At 32.5% G+C, this 21170-nt stretch overlaps 1 protein-coding gene across 3 annotated transcripts; it reads right to left on the reverse strand.

Moving 5' to 3' along the window:
• Nucleotides 1-4039: 4039 nt before the first annotated feature.
• On the reverse strand, nt 4040-11253 carry LOC109211159 (auxin response factor 1). Of its 3 annotated transcripts, none has more exons than XM_019374660.1 (15): nt 10948-11253; nt 10139-10225; nt 9502-9617; nt 9166-9261; nt 9028-9084; nt 8759-8911; nt 8564-8648; nt 8020-8110; nt 7748-7912; nt 7163-7282; nt 6964-7039; nt 6296-6461; nt 5767-6218; nt 5301-5491; nt 4040-4738 (listed from the first exon to the last, which is right to left on the reverse strand). In XM_019374660.1, exons 2-15 carry the CDS (start codon nt 10182-10184, stop codon nt 4591-4593), a joined length of 1962 nt encoding a protein of 653 aa, XP_019230205.1. In that variant the 5' UTR covers nt 10185-10225; nt 10948-11253; the 3' UTR covers nt 4040-4590. The 3 variants fall into 3 exon arrangements, with proteins under 3 accessions (XP_019230205.1, XP_019230206.1, XP_019230203.1); XM_019374661.1 differs by having other exon boundaries at nt 10139-10229; XM_019374658.1 differs by having other exon boundaries at nt 10139-10280.
• Nucleotides 11254-21170: the final 9917 nt, after the last annotated feature.

Below are 21170 nucleotides of genomic sequence, written 5' to 3' on the forward strand. Positions count from 1 at the left end.
ATTCCACTACCGGTTCAAAACAACAAAAATTTAACTTTCGCCATTCAAGCCTAAATAAGCTACGGACCTCCAAAATATAATTCGGACACGCCCCTAAGTCCAAAATCACCAAACGGAGCTAACGAAATTGACAAAAATCCATTCCGGAGTCGTCTTCACACAGTTCCGATTACGATCCAAATTTTAAGACTTAAGCCTTCGTTTAGGGACTAAGTGTCCCAAACACTTCCAAAACCAAAATGAAACCTCCCGATAAGTCACAATAGCAGAAGAAGATACGGGGGAAGCAGTTAATAGGGGATAGGGTCTCTAACTCTCAAAACGACAGGTCATGTCGTTACAGGGGAGTGTTTGAAAATTTGAGGAAAGAATGCAAAGTTTTGGAAAAATGGGTTTTGAAGATGAAGAACAGAGTATGAAGATTTGAAGAAAATCTAGGCAGAAATCTGGAGATTGATATAGAAATTGAAGAACAAGGATAAAGATATGAAGGTTTGAAGAGGGTTTGATGATGGCTGAAAACTGGAAGGTAGTGATTTAGTCGAAAAGTATAAAAGGACAAAAGGATGAAACTTTTATAGGGAAACAACCGACGCTTCGCATTCGGGGGCAACCTGCCAGTGAGCAACACGTGTCCGAAGTCAAAACGACGCGACTGATGGGACATTTCGGCTCAATCGGAATCATCTGTCATTTCCCATCGTTTCGACAAGCCTACTCTCTCAGAAACAAGGGGACTATCTGTATATGGGTAAAATTAGGGTTGTTCAAAACCGAACCAAAACGGTTAATCAAACCGAACGATGGCTTATTAGCTTATTGATATCGGATTATCGGGGTAATGGATGGTGAACGGACTGAGATTTTATAATTAACGGCTTAACGGTTTGAGGGAGGATTACTCAATTTTTTTATCGGGTAAACTGTTAACTCGTTAAGAATTTTTATATTTACATTTTTACCCGTATGTATTTAAAGTACTATTGAAACCCTAAATGGCTAAATTCCTAATTTCTATTTTCTAATTCTCAATTGTCTGCAGCCACCAGAGGCAGAGAAGTCGCCAGTCTCGTTTCTCTCTTGAACTGAAAACTGAGAAGTCGAAAAATTAAAATCTAAATGATTAATATGTGTATGTTTGTATGAGTAGTCTTGATGGTATTAAAAATTTGGTTAATACGTGTATGACAGTATGAGTAGTCTTGAAGACTCTTCAATTCACAAAATACCTTTTGATTAGATCTTAGATGGTATTAAAAATTTGGTATTGATTTGAAACTGTTTGATATACGGGGATTCGAATCGCCTATTTTTTCCCCTTCTTGTTTGCAAGAAAAAAAAAGTAACTGAACTAAACAGTAAACAGGAGGCATAGTAGCAGAAATATGATTTAATGAATGTTTAAAAAAAATTTATTTGGTTAGACGATAATTGTCCGATAAATGTTAATCTGATACCAATTCGTCCGTTGTCTTATTGGATGGCTAGCGGATTACTACATTATAATTCGATAATCGTTAAGTCGAACCGTTAAGCATAATTAGTTGCATGATCCGCCCGATAAGCACCCCTAGGTAAAACTGAGCCCACTGAACACCCTAATTTCCCAGTGAGGCAAACAGAGCAGGAACTTGACCACCAGAATGAATCGGAGTCAGAGCGAGGAGCCCCTCGTATCAGGGCTCGGGCAAAACGCATACCCTCGGTGGTATCGGGGCCATGTCCTCCGGGTCCGGTTCGAGGATCAAGATTTCAGATAGCGTTACCAAACAGCTGCACACGACTAACAAAGGGTCATGATGTCCGTGTCCGACCGGATATCACAGCGTGAATCTCGGCCCGTATCGACAGAAAATCAGTGATTAGCGAATCATAATATTTTTACCTTTCTTAGAATTATACCTAAGGTAAAACTCCCCTACTATATAAAGGGGGAAGCTTATTATTCAGGACATACATCGTAACATACCAAGGCAATTTATCTCTATTCTCTTTGTTATTCAAAGTTCTTATTTTTGCTCATCAGTTCTTCATAAGTGCAAGCTCGGGATCGAAGGCAGGTTCTTCATTGAGCCATTAACCGAGCCCGAGATCAGTCTTATCACTGGTTTGGTCATTTATTACGTCTTTCATTTGCTTAATCTAACGTCATTAATCACTTGTATTGAATTAATTCGCATATCTTTAAAACCACATATAAATTTAATTGTTATCTGTTTTTTTTAGGGTAAACACTCTTTATCACGTAACTGAATGAGCTTTAGTGCCAAGTGGCATTTTCTCAATACGCCACTTAGCTTAACCTAATGTTTCACTACCCTCCTTTTAATATGATATAAATATACATATTATATACATATATTTTGTATATTTGGCTAACAAATATAATTATTTTTGGTCAACTGGCCAAATGTTTAACTTGGCCGCATCTTTCTAGGGGTATGGCCTAAATTGTTTATCCGTGAAAATCTTTCTAAAATGATATTAAATGCATTTTAACTATAACTCGTGATTCTAAGAATGATGACTATTAAAGAAATTTATGTTCACAAATTTTGTGAATAAGTTTTTCGGCCGTGACACTAATGATATTTGCGTGTTATCCATGTTAACCAACAATTTTGTGAGCTACAAATTAAGAAGACAAAACTACTAACTGTGAGTAATGCCAAACTCCATATTAACATTTCGTAGTGAATAGTGATTGTAACTCTAGTCTACTCCCGTTAAAATTGTAGTTAAGTGTCGCCGTAAGTCTAAGGGTGCATTGATTCAAATGACATCCAGTTGGGAGGCACAATAAACCAAGTGTTTCCAATCGCCACTACATCAAAAGAAATTTAATTATATATGTAATATATTTTAAGATATACTAATTTGTAATATATACAATATATGTCAATATCGCTGATGTAAAGAAAACATCAAATTAGGAAAGGAATTACAGCCTTAAAATTCCAAAGTCTCACACTCAAATTTGTTTGATCGACACCACTTGCACAAAATCTTTTATACTCCTAATCACACCATAAGTCAATCGTTTTCTTCTTCCTTTCTCTTTTATGCTAACTCCATCCCCAAAATATGTTAGTAATAAAATCATCTATTACTGGGAGCTCAACGGCATAATTCCCTTTTGGACCAGTTCATAGTAATTTGTCAAAAGTGGTACACTATTTCTATTCTTAAGTCCAACACGTACGTTTGTTTCAATGTGAATCATTGATTACTTTGTTAGTGAAGTGAACGAAACGGGGCCGACATTTTAGTCTTTCTTGTTCACGTATTGTTGTAAGTTGCTGGATTTGGTGAGATGTGACTGCTAATACCCTTTATTCTCTGAATATGCCCAGCTTCTACACTCTTTTACCTTTTCTCAAATCCATCATTTCATCACTGTTTTATCAACCCACGTGGTAAACGATATTCTATTTACCTTAGAATTAGTCAATTTTCAGTTGCAACCACCAAACAATAAAGGATAATAGTTTAAAAAAATAAAAAATAAAAATCGTTGTGTTACGTATGTCAACGGGATCGGAGATTGTTCGAAAACAAACAAAAAGTATTCCAAATGTCTTGCAATTAGATTCTGAACTTATGTTAAGGAAACTCCTACTGCTATCACTATAAATCTGTCACTCAAACTTAATGTAAAACATTTTATATGCTCGTTACAACTTTAATTCGAGAAAGTAACTTTTCAAGTTATCAACCTACAGTAACTGCGGTTAAGTACTCTATTGTTAAAAAAAAAAACTACATCCCTTGATAGTCCTTTAAATATTACAATATTCCACTTAGTACCCAATTGCAACTCTTAAAACTGATAAGTATGTCAATTTAACCTTCAAGAGTTTCTTCTATAAATAGAAGGGGTACGAATAGAACACACGTTGATATACGTGCCGAGTAGCTGAGATATGAAAAGGGAATGTGAGGACAGTGCTTTATATATATTAATATATTGTCCCATGAATGGATACTTGGCATAAAAAATTAATATATTATGAAAGAGATACCTAAATACAAACGATAATTCATCAGAACCAGAATGTAATTGCAAAGGCTATTTATACTATTATATACAGAAGCCATCTGGGTCAAGACAAGAATTTATATTAAAACAACAAAAGAAAGAAAACCCTTAACGGGCCCCAAAAAAGAAGAAAAAAATGCGACAGAAAGTAAGACCAAAGTATTTCTCCACCCACCCAATAGAGATGGGTGCAGACAAACTTTTCCTATCTATCTGAGGTCCAAACAAGCAAAGCATTATAAGATTCCCCTTTTTCGACAAAATCATAACAATAAGATAATACTAGGATGGAGAATCCTATCTTTTATGGCATCACTCTCCCCAGAAAATACATTAAAAAATAAAAATAAAAATTAAAAAAACTAAAAAGCCGAACTTTTCTTGTCTTGCCAGCCAGCATCCTTAACTGAACGAGCCATTCCAGTATGGGCTAATTGTCACGCACAGCATCACTTGCATCTCCAAAAAAAAAAAAAACTATGACTGATATCAGATCCATCTTTCTCCACTCCTCTTACACATTATGGGTATTAAGTAACTGGACCCACTTCCTATGCTTTCTCCTCATTGCTAACAGTTGCACCCGAAACTGGTTTGCCTGGTTTCACGTCGTCAACAGGAAGTTTTATCTTTGGTGAAAGTTTTTTGGCTTCCTCAGCTGTATAGACGTAAATTTTTCTAACCATGCTGCAGAACTCACTGTACCACATTTCCATTACACCAAAAGAATTGAAGTCAGTAGCACATAACAAAGTTTATCTCAACTAACTAGAACACAGCTGCTTCACAAAACAACTAATTCAAGAACAGAAGGCTCCATTCTTTTATTTTCATCCGTATTGGACTAGAAAGTGAGGAAATGATGCTTCGTGATACGATTTTAACAGGGCAACTACTACATAGTTTTCAATCATATTGCCATTCATTTCTGTGCCCAGCATGACTTGTCATTGGAACAATTACTGATTAACCAATTCTAAGAAACTGACAGCTAGTCAAAACTTTGCTGGCGAAGACAAAAAGACCACAAAACTAGTACTCCAACAATTATTTTTTTCTTTTGCAACAGGTAAAAGTAGTTAAAAGAGGCAAGAAAGCGACATTTTTGTGGATTGAAGCTGATGATGCAGATTACTGTCCATAATCCACATTGCGTGGAAAGTGCAAGTAGTTAAGTCCATGCAAGGAATATTGGATGTTTAAGCAGAAAATAGTAATCCAAAATAAAACAATGAAACATAATTAAGGTGGTTAGACTTACTGCCATGGGTCATCTCCAACCATCATCATGTCATCCTCATCATCTGTGTAGACTACCTGCCATTTCTTGGTTGAATCACGAAGCTCACCTTCAATTTCAAACATCTCCTCCAATTTCTTAAGCAGATCTTCATAACTATCTAACCTTGTGAGATCAACAGCCCTCCCAACTGCCTTCCCTTGCATATGCACCTAAGCAAAATAACAAGAAGCTCAAGTTAAACAAGGGCACCATAGCAGGTCTATTTCTTCACCAGAAAGGCAACAGGGGAAAAAAACCTTTATATACACCAAATATCTTTTAAACTAGTGTCATAACTCAAGCTAGGTGATAGCTGTTGGATTAACATTAATCTCTATGCACTGACATTACAAAATCATAATATAGCGAAAACACCGTCCAGATAATCATTTGCTTGTGAAAGAAAGAATTCAGAACACAATAAAGTAGAACAAGGCTAGAGTACCTTAGTGCAACTGCGGATTTGTTTGCTTTGAGACTCATGGGGAGACCTCAGAGATGACTTTTCAGGCTCACAACTTACTGAAGGAATAGGATTTGATGGTTCGGAGTTTCCTGAATCAACATCTAAAGATGCAGCTGGCTGATTCTCCACAAGAGCACTCGGCATAGCAACTGGTGAAGCTTCATCTACAGTTGGACGATCCAGCAACTCAATTCCAAATAACCTATATCCATTAGCCGGTCTCTTTTCACTAGCCGGTGTGATAGACTCTGTACATGTATCTGATTGACTTGACCAGTACATAGATTTGGAGGAAAGAGGCATGGAACCATTCTCGCCATAACCCAGGCCACTTGCAGCAGAAAGTTTCGGTGATGCGTAGAGATCTCGCCCACGAGATGGATCACAGTATGGGAACGATGAGGGAGAATCACCAGGAGACTTCCACATTCCTACAAAATGAGGGTTGCTAATGAGAATGTGTAAATTAGACGTCAGAATGATACAGCACTGGAGAAAGATTCCAGACCTAAAGCAGGAAGTTCTTGCACTGGCGACGGTAAAACTGAAGGTCGAGCACGCTTATTTCTTTGAGGAGGCTGGGTGTTTGTAGGCGTTGCTGTGACAAGCGGTTCTATTTCCCATGGTGAAACCCTATCTGGACGCAAGATTGACGATGGTTCATCCCAGTGAACCTGAACAAGTCATATATACCATGTGCATTTGTTAGCTATTGTCTACAGGATAATGTAGCAAGAAAAATGGAAAGAAAGGTAAAGACATGGTTACAGCAACAGATGACAACTCCATTTGCAAAATTCTATAATCCCAATACTAAACCACATTGTAGTAGAATCATGGCAATACAATAGAGTCTAAAGATGAAGAAAGGGGTAAAAGAACCTCATGTCAGACAAATAAATCGAAGTAGATATTGGAGAACACACTAACATTACGTGTAGAGCTACCGAGACTTGACAACTACAGGGGTCACTTTTCTTTCTATCTAGGGGCACATATGTAAGAACATAGAATGTTGTTTATAGAGAAACAGTTCAAAAAGAGAGTGGATTGAGAGGAGTAAATTCGACGACCTTTAAACAGATTCCATCACCAAAATCAAGATTACAAAGAGGCCTAAAATGACCATAAACAACAAGCTGGAATGGTCACTCGAACAAATACAAAAGAAAGTACCTTCAAGGATCTCCATTCAGAATCAGGCCATCTAGATGATGTATTTTCACCAACACCAACAATTGTTCCACTGAACCTATAAAACAGACAAAGTAGCCAAGGGTTAATTGAGTTTCAACCCCTTAGTAATTTAAGTAATTGAGCAGAATGTAATACAGATCTCTAAGACCTGCAAAGTTATTAAATTCTGAAGCTTTACCTTCTTTCTGGAACTTCCTCACCCTCAAATCTCATCTTAAACCTCATCCCAACAGAAAGCTTGTGATTTCGTGCTTCAAGATATTTGTTCACACTGACAATGAATTCAGACTGACTAGTCCTGGAAATCAGCAGTTTTACTACAGTTTAAATTTACGGAGCAAGTGAAATAATCTAGATTCAGAAGTATTAAAATTTTTGAAATGACTGCCAAGGCAATATGAACAAAATATCAAAACATAAGCATACAGAAGCAAAAAACACTGGATGACGTTACTCAAGTCCCTTAAAAGCTTAGGTCAATCACAATAATGCTTGCTAATATAATACCAGCCTGCTAAATAAAGAACTTTTTATATCATAGTAAACAGAGATGGAACTGGAGAAACTAAATGATCACTGCACAACAAATTACTACAAGCAGTTATTGGTGCAGCCAATCTCAATAAGATATGACTAGCATCACCTAGATAGAAAAGGTAACCAACAGTAAGCCCAAAGCATAAAAATTGACACACAGAGACAGGAAGCTCCAGCCTATCAAATAGAGACAAATTCTCAAGATGGAAAGGGAAAAAGGAACCACCTAGGCTTATAATACACAGAGAAGAGGGTCCCAGTCGAGATGGCATGAGATGCAGTTGCAAGAACACCCAGATGCATACTGTGACTTGAAATAACAGAAGATGGCATATTGTTTAGCTGTCTCATGAGTCTCCTAACACCAACTCGAAGCTCCCCATTTTCTCCCCTGTCGAGATAAATGAAGTGACGCAATTATTAAGAGAAATTTTATAAAACAAAGAAAATGACACTTCCAGTAAAATATGGCTGGATATATGTTACTCATAAACTTGCCTGAGAAAGATGAAAGCATCTCCAGCAACCAACTTTTTTGCACTGACAAAAACACTCCACCCAGTTGTGAGCAAGTGGCGCCTAGGTTGACCTGGACGTGGAGTCAACATTTATTAGGGGGAAAAAACTAACACAAGATTATACGCAATGAAAAAAGACTAAAAGAGTATATACCATACAAACCATAAGGTTTGCACTCTAAAACGATAAAACACGAGTTATACAATACGGGTCTCAAATCTGATCTGAAAACACAGAAAAAATGCAACACAACAAAGCTAAAAGACCTATAACCACGGAAATATCAAAGCAAAAATATCATCCCTGGCCTGATATCCACTAAGGACTGACCGATACAAAAGGAGTGAAAGTCTCCCTCTTAGACATCACACCCTGACAGAAGTATCACCCACTAGATTGAAAGTAAAAGTTCTCAATGAGTTACCCTTCCCCTCTTCCTCACACCCTTCATGAACAACTCTAAAGACCAACTAAAAAAAAGTTATAACAACAGAAAACAAACCAAAATCATTGGATTTATAACCTCGAAAAATGTGGCGAAAGTGCCATTCATTGCCATGTAGATCACTAGCAACCAATTCCTGCCATGGTGGCTGTTGGGTCATATCCTGAATATATAGCAAGAAATTAACTATCAATGAGAACAATAAATAGATAGAGGTAGAGGAATTCAAAAGATGAAGCCAAGACAAGGCATAATTATGACATAAAAGCTTACCAGTGGGGGCAAACATTCATCCGCATGCCTCCGAAGAACAGAGAACCCACCATGGGTGCTTGTATCAGATGCAGTAAGAGTCTTGCAAAACGAATGGACAGTGCACTTTTGAGGTTCAGGGAGAGGAGGATAAGGCCTTGTGATCTCGCCTTGCTAAATCCACAGAAGACAAAAGGAGAAGTGCAGGATGTTAAAAAAGAAAACAGTATATTTCAGAAATGTTATATGATCAAGTAAAAAACTTCGAATAATTTAAGGGTGACACTTACATCTGGTTCAGGAAGCAGAGTTATCTGTGCATACACCTCATCAGTCTCTGACTCAGCCTAAAATTAACATTGGTACTTATTACAATAATTCAACCATAGGAAGGGAGAACTAAAAGAAAAAGCCATTATGGCACTTACCCGAAGTTGAATATTCATCACTTTGCATAATATTTTAGCTGGCAAATTGAAAGAAGGAAGTTGTTGGTCTAATCCCTGATGTGTCGATGCTTCAAGCTGGAAAAAGATTGCAATCATATGGAAATGCAATGAGTTAGAGAGAAAAGAATATCATTAGATATCAAAACTCTGTTTGATGAAATTGTTGTAGAAAAAGCAACAAAAAAGGCAGTATGAAGCATCACAATATGATTGAGGGTTCATATATCTTTCCAGGTTTGCACGGGAAAACTGATAAGTGCATATAAGACCTAAAAATAAAAGAGGAGCCAAGAAAAATGTAAAAGTAAAAGGTACCTGTTCCATGTGACCCTGTGGGAAATAATAAACTCTTTCCCCTTCACGAGGAACTGTTACAAGAGGTCCAGCACAGGCATGCCAGAGTTCCTTGTATAATGCATCATTTGGAGCCACTACAGAAAGATCAAACAACATTGCTTTCACTTTTACAAGTAACACATTTATTGGTCTATGCAGTACGGAAGCATGGGAATTGGCTACTAGCATATATATTTCATGCAATTGCAATAAATGTTAATGTATGAAGGAAGAAGCACAAAGGGGTAGTATTATGTGCATAGGATGAATACATAACTAAGCAACATGACCAAATGCAAGACTCATACGAAGCAAGCCAGATGAGGACTAATTCAACAGAACTTGCATATAACTGGTTCATGTCAGATGAGAAAGATAAATAGGTACAAGAAAAACAACATCGTGAGAGCTCCAAGCAAAGGCAAATAATGGGAAAAGAGACCATATACAGGTAGCTTATCAGCTTGATGAGTTCATTGATCCACAACAGATACATCATGGTACATGAATTTGGAAAAATAAGGGAGCAACATCTTGATATAGTTAAGCACAACATACTAGTCGTACATTATATTAACATAACTGTTTTTCAATTGAAAGAAAAAATAACTCAAACCTGGATGAGCCTCGCCACCGAAGTGATTTGCCGCAAGGTGTGCCATAAGAAAATCAATTTGAAGTCACCAACCCTTTACGTGATTATCTGTCTTCAGAAAATGAGCCACTCAAAGAATACCCGACAAAATTGACCAGATCAACTGAAAAAACCCACAACATCAGTATACACCAAGTAATAGTGAACAAATACAGATGTAACCTCCTAAACTCTAAAGCCTCGAAATAGTTAACTGTTGTTGCTCTTCTTCAACAAATGTCCCCAAAAAGCACAAAGTTATTACCCCCTCTTAAATAATCTGCATAACTTAAAGAATTGGGCACAATGGCCTGCGATGTAAACTAGACCCTCATTTACAGTAAACATGAGACTCCCCATATTGTAAAATATAAAGGCCTATCTTAAGGCCCTAATTAGATCCCAAAATAGAGATTCTAGAGCTCCAGCAGATACAAATTATGTTCCCCAATTCACAAAACATAAACGAAGATTGACATATAAAACATACATCAACTGTTCACAAAGGGGAAAACATGAAAAAAAATTAACAACTTGCACTAAAAACCCTGCAACCAAATACAGATCGAAACATTTAAGACAGCTCCGAGATCTAACCCAAAGCACAAGAAGCTCTAGCAGCAAAAAATTGTATATGTAGAGAGAGAGAGAGAGAGAGAAAACACCTAACTATATGGAAATTCAAAGGTTTCTATATATAACAGCATGATATTTCTATAAAGCTAGAAGATATTAATCAAAAAGGAAAATAAAAACACACAATCAAAATTCAAAGCACAAAAAAAGACTACCTTAAGTATTCAGCCGGATTTCTCTATTAGTCATCATACACCACGGATAATACGTTCATTTCCATGTACAACACAATCAGAAAAAGCTTAAAAATATCAGCACTCGGTCGCAGAACAAAGGTTGAGCTATAAATTGATCGATTAGTTGAACTAGTACACAGCTTTAATTAGGGTTTTCTCGTCTTCACAGAGAGTAAAGCTATGGAGGGAGGAAGAGAGAGAACTGGAGAGAGAAAATTGGTGATGGTCTTTGCCTGGCTGAAGCCGACAGTACTCCTTTTTGTTTCTCTCTCTACAAATATTCATGTATCTGTATTTGTAATTTTTCTATTAATTTATATTTTCTTTTTCGTTTCCACTTTTTCTTTTTCTTTGGGTTTATGTTGGACTGTGTGGAGCAATGGTGTCAAGCAAGATAGACTTTGAATAGCAGCACCAATAATATTTAAGGGTGGTAGGGTACTAGGTGTGCACAATGTGTATTGGTAATTGAGAAAAAAAAACTTACATTAATGTTTACCCTAAATTCAATAAATATATATATATATATATATATATATTTATCCTTTTTCCCGATATAAGTAATATTTATCTTCAAAAACATTATTATTATTATTATTATTATTATTAAAAAGTTTTAAATTATAGTACCCATTTTCATCTCAATCTAGTACTTTACTGTAACAAATTAATATGATATGTTATAAATACTAGGTACGATTTATGTCTGAGTCAAAATTTATGCAGATAAATTTGTCTAAATTTTTTATTTTTGTAAAAGCGGATTTTGAGACTTAAAAATATTTGAAAATTTGAGTTTTAATATTTTAAATTTTTAATTATTATTTCAAAATTTGTTTTAAACAAATATTTTATGAAATAAATAAATCATAGATCGAACCGCCGAATCGAAAAAATTAGTCTCAAAATTTAAATTTGCATAAAAAACTCGAAACATCAAATAAACACCAATCGATATACTAACTACCATCACTCTCACTAATCTACTATGAATATTTCTTTGAACTCTTTAGCCCGATGACATAAGTCATGTCGATGGAGGACTAGGTTAAAATTATATATATATATATATATATATATATAATGGTTAAAAATGGATCTTAGTTGTTTAAAATGCTCTTTTTGTGGCTTTTTTTCCTTATATGCATTCAATTTTACTAGTTATCATTTATATAGAAATAATAAGAGAATTAATCGCTCAAAAAATGAGATTTTGAATAACTCAAGAGATGATAACGAATAAATGACGAAAATTATATCAAAACTCATACCTTTTATGATGTCAGACACCGATTAGTTATTGAATTCAAGATGAACACAATAAACCAAATAAAAGCTTGGTGCGACGGAAAGCTTGATGAAAACCCTAAACGTTTTACCCGTATATATAGTAGCGGACTCACACACCCGGGAAGAAGTTTGAAGAGATTTCAATTATCTAACATTAATTTCATTCCATAGTTTTATATATCATTTAGGCAATTATCTTTTAGACAAATCTGTCAATACGGTGCTTGTTTTAGTCACTCAGTAATTTTATTTAGTTAGTAGGATATATATGAGTTTTATATCATTTATATTATTTTATACAATAGTTTCAGTGTACGCTTATTGCCATGTATCTCATCTCAATGAGTAATTTTTTTAAATATAACTTAAATTATTTTTTTAAATTGTGTTTGAATTATAATATTAAAGTATAAGCTCTTGAAATTAATGAATGTTGCTCTTATATATTATAACTCAATAAAAAAGGAACTAAGTCACGTAAAAGTATTAAATAATCGTTCAATATACTTAACTTAATTTTTGTCCCAATTTTATATTTTTATTAGTTTTATTTCACAATTTATCATACTCTTTTTTTAGTTTCGACAAGAAAACATAACATTGAAAGGTGTTAGAGTTTATTTTATTTTTGTTAACATATGTGAAAACTATTACAAGAAGACACAAAAATTGTTAGCTATACTTCTATTACCACTCTTAAAAAAACTGTCAAATATTCAAGATTACTTTATTTTCTAAAATAGATACAGGTTGAGGAATAAGAAAATCACAATCTCTATATTATTCGTTGGTAATATATTATGATTTTATAAATTTCGTTTCTTTTGGAACCAAATACCTTTCATTTAATTAAATGTGTTAATTTTTCGACTTCCAAACTCATAATGTTTTTAAGAAAATAAAAATAGCCAAGTATTTATTTTGACTTGGAACCAAATACCAAGCTTTATTTATAATAAATATTGGAATCTATAGTAGGTTTGATATTATGATAATCCAAATAATAGACACATATTAATTTCATAACGAGTGAAGTCGAACGTGTTTTCAATATTAGTATTGGTCCATTATTTGTTTGAAATCTTAGCTTTCTTGAGAATTAAGAGTTCAAGTTTAATCAAAAGTTCAATCGAATTAATTACAATTACTACACGTATTAGAACATTCAAATAAGAAAACGATTTATATAAAATAAAATTAATGGTAAACGCCTAAATATTAGAACTTCCTACATGGTTTAAATAATGAAAAAAAAATTACTTGATTTCTAAGTCCTGAATATTAGAAAAAATGATTAAATAAAATTTTTATATGATGTAAACATTATCTTTAAAGGATAAAAAATGCTTTCTGCTTTTAGTTTAGTATAAATAGATAAGTTATTTGGATTTTAGCAAATCATATCATATAAAATTGTATACTATACCACCTAAATATTTTTAATCCCTCGTGTCATGATACTATATAATGAATCATCTAGAGGATTTTTTTGCTCCAAATCATAATTAACATATCAAGAGTCTTGGGGTTGTTTGGTTTGGCTGACCTATATATAGAGAGGGGGGAATTTTGCACAAGTAATTCTTATGTTGATCCGTCACAAAATAAAAAGGTTTCCGCCACTATTAGAATGTGTATTAAATTATACATAATTAATGTTATGTCTTGTTGATAATATCAGTTTTTAAAAGGCACGAGCGAGACAAGAGCCGAGACATTTTATCTAACATGAGACGAAGCGAAAGCTCTGGGCCCATGAGTACTTCATTTTTGATATTTTTACAAGTTAATAAAATAAATATATTAATAAAAATACATTAAAATTTAGAAAATAATTCAAGAAAATTATAAAATTAGTGTGTGTGTATATATATATATATATATATATATATATATATATATATATATATATATATATATATATATATATATATATTTTATAATCGTAGTAGCATGTGCATGAATTATACAAAAAAAATGTTTTATAAGTGAAAGACGTAAAGATTCATTACACTAACATGATCATGATACGACATACTTAGAGTTATAAAAATAATATTATAGTTACAATAAAATAACGCTATTGCTTAAAAACTTAAAATCGGATAACAAATGACAAATACTTAACATATAATCAAAAAACCATAATAGAGTCATCAAATATCTAAACTTAACCGATACCAAAAGAAATTCTAAAATCAAAAATTATTTTGAAAAGAACAAATTAAAGAATGTCAAAAATAAATCGAAGAAAATGAAGCATAAAGAAGGAAAATGCAAGCGTAGCATATTAAGAACTCGAGGGTAAAGTGTTGGGTTTGTTATTTAATAAATAATAACAAAAGAGGTGTGAATGGAAAATGGTGGGAAAAGAAATGGAGGGATGACCCGCGGCCCGGTCCGGTCTAGCCCGTTTTTCTTTCCCGGATTAATTTAAATTCGTTTTAAATTTCCCGCAAAAAAATTTCCAACAACCATGACTATTCTGAAAGGTTGCAAACCTCTTCATAGGGTCACACCTGTTCCAACAGCCATGACTGTTCTGAGAGGTTTGCAACCTTTCAGAGGGTCACACCTGTTCCAACAGTCATGACTATTCTGAAAGGTTGCAAACCTCTTCAGAAACATCACCAAGTTGGCTACAAATAGACCTTCAAATCCCAGAATATTTATTTACTAAATTTTCTAAATCTTCTTCTTCTTCTGCACAAAATATTCCAGTGTGTTTTACGACCATCGAGTGGTTCGCCGATCACCAGAGTTTTAGGTACCGATACACTGGTGAGTTAAATCGTTCTGTCCTGAGAGGATATATTCCAAAACCTCGGGTACTTGAGGGGAATAATTTTTTTAAGGACACACTGTATATTCAGTGGGCCCGATTTGTTCCTACAACGTTTTTCCAGAATTTATTTTGAAGAAGTTTACTGTTTTCGGAATTTAATTTCTACTAACTTTCTGTTCCTGTTTTCAGAAAGATTATTATTTAATTTACAGCAATACAGATATATAACATAAAGCTCTTTGCTTTGTAGTTTGTATTTTGCCAACAAAGATCAAAAGTGTATTTGTTATTCGGTATAAACGATAGAGAAAAGATTATGAATTTCGGGTAAGCAATTAGAAAAATCTTTGGTTTTTGAGTATTTTTAGTTTGAAAATTTACTACTCCCTCCGGTCTAAAATAAGTGATTTTTTGGCATTTTTCTTGTGGTCCAAAATAAGTGATTTTTTTCATATTTCAAGAATGAATTAATTATTTTTTTCCTACATTGTCCTTGGAGTAAATAGTGTTGGAATATGTGTTAAGAGTGTTTATGTGAGATAATAAAGGTTAATATGATCAGTTCCATTGCTAATCTATATTATATTAAAAGAAGAGTAGTGAAGCATGAGGTTAAGCCAAGTGGCAAGCTAAAAAGAAGCCACTTGGCAATTTTAAGACAACATTAAAAATTTGAATTATAAATGGAAACACAATTAATGTAAGTAGTTTAATAAATCTTATACTCAATCTAAATAAATCTAATCTATGTATCTACATTTAAATTTATATTTATATGTATATGTATATTTGTAGCTATATCTCTATTTATATCTATATTGATCCATCCATAGATATTTTTTCTATGTTAGCTAGAAATATGGAGGTAAAACATTAACTAAAAATTATACTAGAAAAAAATAAAAAAATATAGAAAGACATAGATTTAGATAACCTGTCACTATTTATACTTTGGAGTAAGTTGAAATAAAATTAAAATTTACTTATGATATTAAAGGTTCAATAAGTTTAAAAATTATATAAATTCAAGCGGTAAAATAAAATCTTACATAAAATATATAAATTATTTATAAGGTAGGGAAAAACTTAAATAATTAGTAAAAAAAATATTTTAATAACAAAATAATAATGTCATATTAATATTGATAAATCGGGCAAACGAATATTTTATACATAAATATTACGACAACATTCAAATATAATGGGTTAAAACAATAAAGATTTTTTTTTTTGTAATTAAAATTTGAATTGAGTGTATTTAGTTTAAGTTTGAAAGCATAACATAATTTTTTGAAATGCAGCCAAATTTAGAAAATAGTATAATAAAACTTATTTGAATTTGAGAAAGTTTTTAAATTTTTATCTATGCTATATTAGAATGAGTGTGGTAAATAGATATTAAATTCAAACAAGCTAAGAACCCACATGACAATGTAATAATATTAGGTATTGAATACTATAATATCAAAAATACAAAATAAATAGAGAAATTTTTTTTTAGATTTTTTATCATAGAAAAAAACAGTAAAACTTATTTAAATTTGAGATGAGCAAGTTTTTATATTATGATAAGAGAAGTCATAATATGAATAGATCCACGTAACTCAACTCTAATAGATAAAAATAAAAAACTAAAAATATTGAATAATAGAAATAAATTAGAGATAANGTAGAGTATAAAATTCACTTGTAGAATTTGAAACGTCATGACAATGACTATTTTCATAGACAAGGCCAAAAAGTGGCAAGTGAGCACAATTTTAACCATAAATTACAAAACTTTTTTGGGTTGAAGATAGCGTAAATCAATTAACGATTGACAATCTATTTATATCTATATCTATATTATATTAAAAGGAGAGTAGTGAAGCATGTGGTTAAGCCAAGTGGCAAGCTAAAAAGAAGTCACTTGGCAATTTTAGGACAACATTAAAAATTTGAATTATAAATGGAAACATAATTAATGTAAGTAGTTTAATAAATCTTATACTCAATCTAAATAAATCTTAGACAAATCTAATCTATATATCTTCATTTAAATTTTTATTTATATGTATATTTGTAGCTATATCTCTATTTATATCTATATTGATCCACCCATAGATATTTTTTCTGTGTTAGCTAGAAATATGGAGTTAAAAGAATAACTAAAAATTATAATAGAAAAAAATAAAAAAATATAGAAAGACGTAGATTTAGATAACCTGTGACTATTTATACTTTGGAGTAAGTTAAAATAAAATTAAAATTTACTTAAGATATTAAAGATTTATTAAGTTTAAAAATTAAATAAATTCAAGCGGCAAAATAAGATCTTACATAAAGTATATAAATTTTTATAAGGTAAGAAAAAACTCAAATGATTAGTAAAAACTATTTTAATAACAAGAATAATAATGTCATATTAAGATTGAAAAATCGTGCAAACGAATATTTTATACGTAAATATTACTACAACATTCAGATATAATGGGTTAACAATTAAGAAGATATTTTTTTGTGATTAATATTTGAATTGAGTGTATTTAGTTTAAGTTTGAAAGCATAACATAATTTTTGAAATGCAGTGAAATTTGGAAAATAGTATAATTAAACTTANAAACTGATAGACTGCTTTTAAATTGTTTAATGGTTTATTTAATTGTTTTAATTGTGTGGCCTGTGGGTGTGTTTCATTATTGATGGCTTAGTGGAATTTGACATTAGTATTCATATATTGTGGGATTTAATGACATCTCAGTCCCCTCATTTATTGCTTCTTCTTTTGTCATTGCTATATTCAGTATGAGGATTTATCGGCTACAGCCTATTCCTTTTGTTTTAACCTACAACCGAATACTAGTCGTATTCAATCTAAGACTTCAAAAAATTTAATTATACCAAACAAGATGTGTTTCTTCCACATTTATAATATGTTCTTAGACCGACCAGGGTTACTAGGACTATTTTTGTAATTTTTTATTTATGGTTCTTTATTATACATGTTGTGGCATTCACACCCGTTATCACGTTACATTGTTGCTAATATTTTTTGCTATTTAATTGCTTTATCTTCACTATTCTTAAGCCGAGGGTCTATTGGAAACGATCTCTCTATCTCTATGAGGTAGGGGTAAGGTCCTCCCCATACCCCCCATTTTATATTTTTATTAGTTTTATTTCACAATTTATCATACTCTTTTTTTAGTTTCGACAAGAAAACATAACATTGAAAGGTGTTAGAGTTTATTTTATTTTTGTTAACATATGTGAAAACTATTACAAGAAGACACAAAAATTGTTAGCTATACTTCTATTACCACTCTTAAAAAAACTGTCAAATATTCNTGATCTATTGTGCTCAATCAAGACAGATCACAACATGATATGTTTAGTATTCTTTAGTATTGATAGCGAAACGAAATGCAAGACTAAAATCAAGGTTAGGTTGCTGCGAATATAAAAAAAAGAAGGTTATGCAATACGAAATTTGAACAATAATTTCATATCCTACTTCATAATTAATATCTAATGTTACATAATTTTTATCTGAGAGGTTTATATTTTAAGGTTATTTGCACATGATTCAAACAAGCTACATCATAATTTAATATGATTTATGTCCGCTCATCGCGCGGGTACTAATACTAGTTAATGTTAAAAGGTGGATTTCTTAATCTGTGTGAAAACATCCAAAAAATCACTTATTTTGGACCGGAGGAAGTATGTGTTAACTTTTAGATATTTAAGTTAAAAATAAAGATTTATTAGGCAATTTTTGCTCAAATTTGTAAAAAATTGCGGGGCTTATGCCCTAAATGAACTTGGGACTTACACCTAGGCAAACACCCGGAATGCTGAGGCTTACGCCCCACCAGTACGTATTGGTGCGATTTTGATACACCTCATCATAAGACTCGTCCAAAAAAATGCCTTTTAAAACACTAGATAGTGTTACTTACATTACTAATACTTATATAAATTTTCAAGAAAGTATATACTTATTTTATGTGAATTAAGATTACATGTTTTCAATATCTAGCAATCCATCCAATAATTATATAGTCAAGTTAAACAAGTTTAGAATGGGAGATAACTGAGTGATGAGGTATATATAAATGTATTATGTATAAATGAAGTCAAAACAGTGGATTCATTTGCACTCATAATTAGATCCGATCTCTGGGGTGGGGGGGGAGGGGGGTAGGCAGGAGGAAGAATAATAATAGAGGGAGTAAATAAATAAATAAAGAAACAGAGAAGAAAAGCGTGCCCCGAAACGCCAACAGGTTTCCCGTCCAGTGTCCACGCGCGTTAAAGCAAACTCCATTGGGAATTGGGGGATTTTTCTTTTCCTTGCTTTAATTAATTGCAATTAATTAAATAAATTAAACTGATAGACTGCTTTTAAATTGTTTAATGGTTTATTTAATTGTTTTAATTGTGTGGCCTGTGGGTGTGTTTCATTATTGATGGCTTAGTGGAATTTGACATTAGTATTCATATATTGTGGGATTTAATGACATCTCAGTCCCCTCATTTATTGCTTCTTCTTTTGTCATTGCTATATTCAGTATGAGGATTTATCGGCTACAGCCTATTCCTTTTGTTTTAACCTACAACCGAATACTAGTCGTATTCAATCTAAGACTTCAAAAAATTTAATTATACCAAACAAGATGTGTTTCTTCCACATTTATAATATGTTCTTAGACCGACCAGGGTTACTAGGACTATTTTTGTAATTTTTTATTTATGGTTCTTTATTATACATGTTGTGGCATTCACACCCGTTATCACGTTACATTGTTGCTAATATTTTTTGCTATTTAATTGCTTTATCTTCACTATTCTTAAGCCGAGGGTCTATTGGAAACGATCTCTCTATCTCTATGAGGTAGGGGTAAGGTCCTCCCCATACCCCCCATTTATGGGATCGATTGGGTTTGGCGTTGTTGTTTACTATTATATCTTAATATGTAGTTGTCAACAACAACAATAACGACAACAACAAACTCAGTGTAATCTCACAAAGGGATGTCTGAGAAGAGTAAAATGTATGTAGACCTTATCCTTACCGTACGAAGATAGAGAGACTGTTTTCGACAGACCAACGATCAAGAGAAAAAACATGTAGCTATCATTAGGTAAAAACACAAATTATGACTATAAAATGCATATGAACTAACATAATTAATTTTTTTCTAGCGATGAACAATATAACTTTAGAGAAAAGAATTTTATTGAAATTTGATTTACGTACAAAGTTAGTAATTTCATAAAATATGTCATTATCACTACATGAATCATTAACCATAATAAACCAATATGTATTTTTGCAATTAATTAAATTGAAAAATAAAATTTATTAACACTTACTTAAGTTTGTACTCCATGTAAATATAATGCCATATAGATCATTTAATTTTTTGAAAAATAACAAATTTTCAATATTATAATAAGACGCTTCAAAATTAACGGGTATGATTAATGATCTGATTATAGCTTGTGACAAAAGATCATCCCAATAATAAATTAACTACATTTAATATAGTTATCGAGTATTTTCAACCCACCATAATAAAATTATTTTAAGCACAACTAGCAGAAATAGTTATTTATATTTATAGTTATCAAGAACCTAAGTTTGTCTTTTTGTTAGAACTTTAGTGGAATGGGTCGAACTAATTAGAGAACGAGGAAATGGGAAAAGGGTCCCACTATAGTTGGGAAATTGAGTGCATTGTCCACTTAAACAGTGAAGCCAACCCACAAAAAGTAAAATAAATACTTACTAGTAGTACGTAACAAATAAAAATTAAAAACAACAATTAATAAATGAACAAGATACAGCACGGGATGGACATCCACGGAAGCAATAATGGAAGTGAAAGTATAGAATCGTGGCCCAATAAGGAAGCCGTGAAATGAACTCCACATGTTTGTTTGGGTTACTTTAGGAGAACCTTAGCTACTTCCAAAGTAACTAGACAAAAGTGTTGTATGTTTGTTGGAAGGGTACATTTGTAACTTTAATTACCTACAATAAGCCAGACAATAAACTAACCATGGTTAAATCCCTTCAGTTGACTGGAAATCTGGAATATACATACAGCTGAACAGAAGCAGGCAAAGTAGCTTTCTTTCA

The sequence above is a fragment of the Nicotiana attenuata genome, unplaced genomic scaffold, assembly GCF_001879085.1.
Source record: "Nicotiana attenuata strain UT unplaced genomic scaffold, NIATTr2, whole genome shotgun sequence".
Lineage (NCBI taxonomy): Eukaryota > Viridiplantae > Streptophyta > Magnoliopsida > Solanales > Solanaceae > Nicotiana > Nicotiana attenuata.

Bases quoted from the DNA above. Each gene is read 5' to 3' on its own strand.
- LOC109211159 (XM_019374660.1), bottom strand. From the start codon at position 10,184: ATGGCACACCTTGCGGCAAATCACTTCGGTGGCGAGGCTCATCCAG. The intron at 8,111-8,563 runs GTTATAAATCCA...CTCCACGTCCAG, and splicing joins CTTTCGCCACATTTTTCGAG to GTCAACCTAGGCGCCACTTG. The intron at 5,492-5,766 runs GTACTCTAGCCT...TATTTTGCTTAG, and splicing joins AAATCCGCAGTTGCACTAAG to GTGCATATGCAAGGGAAGGC.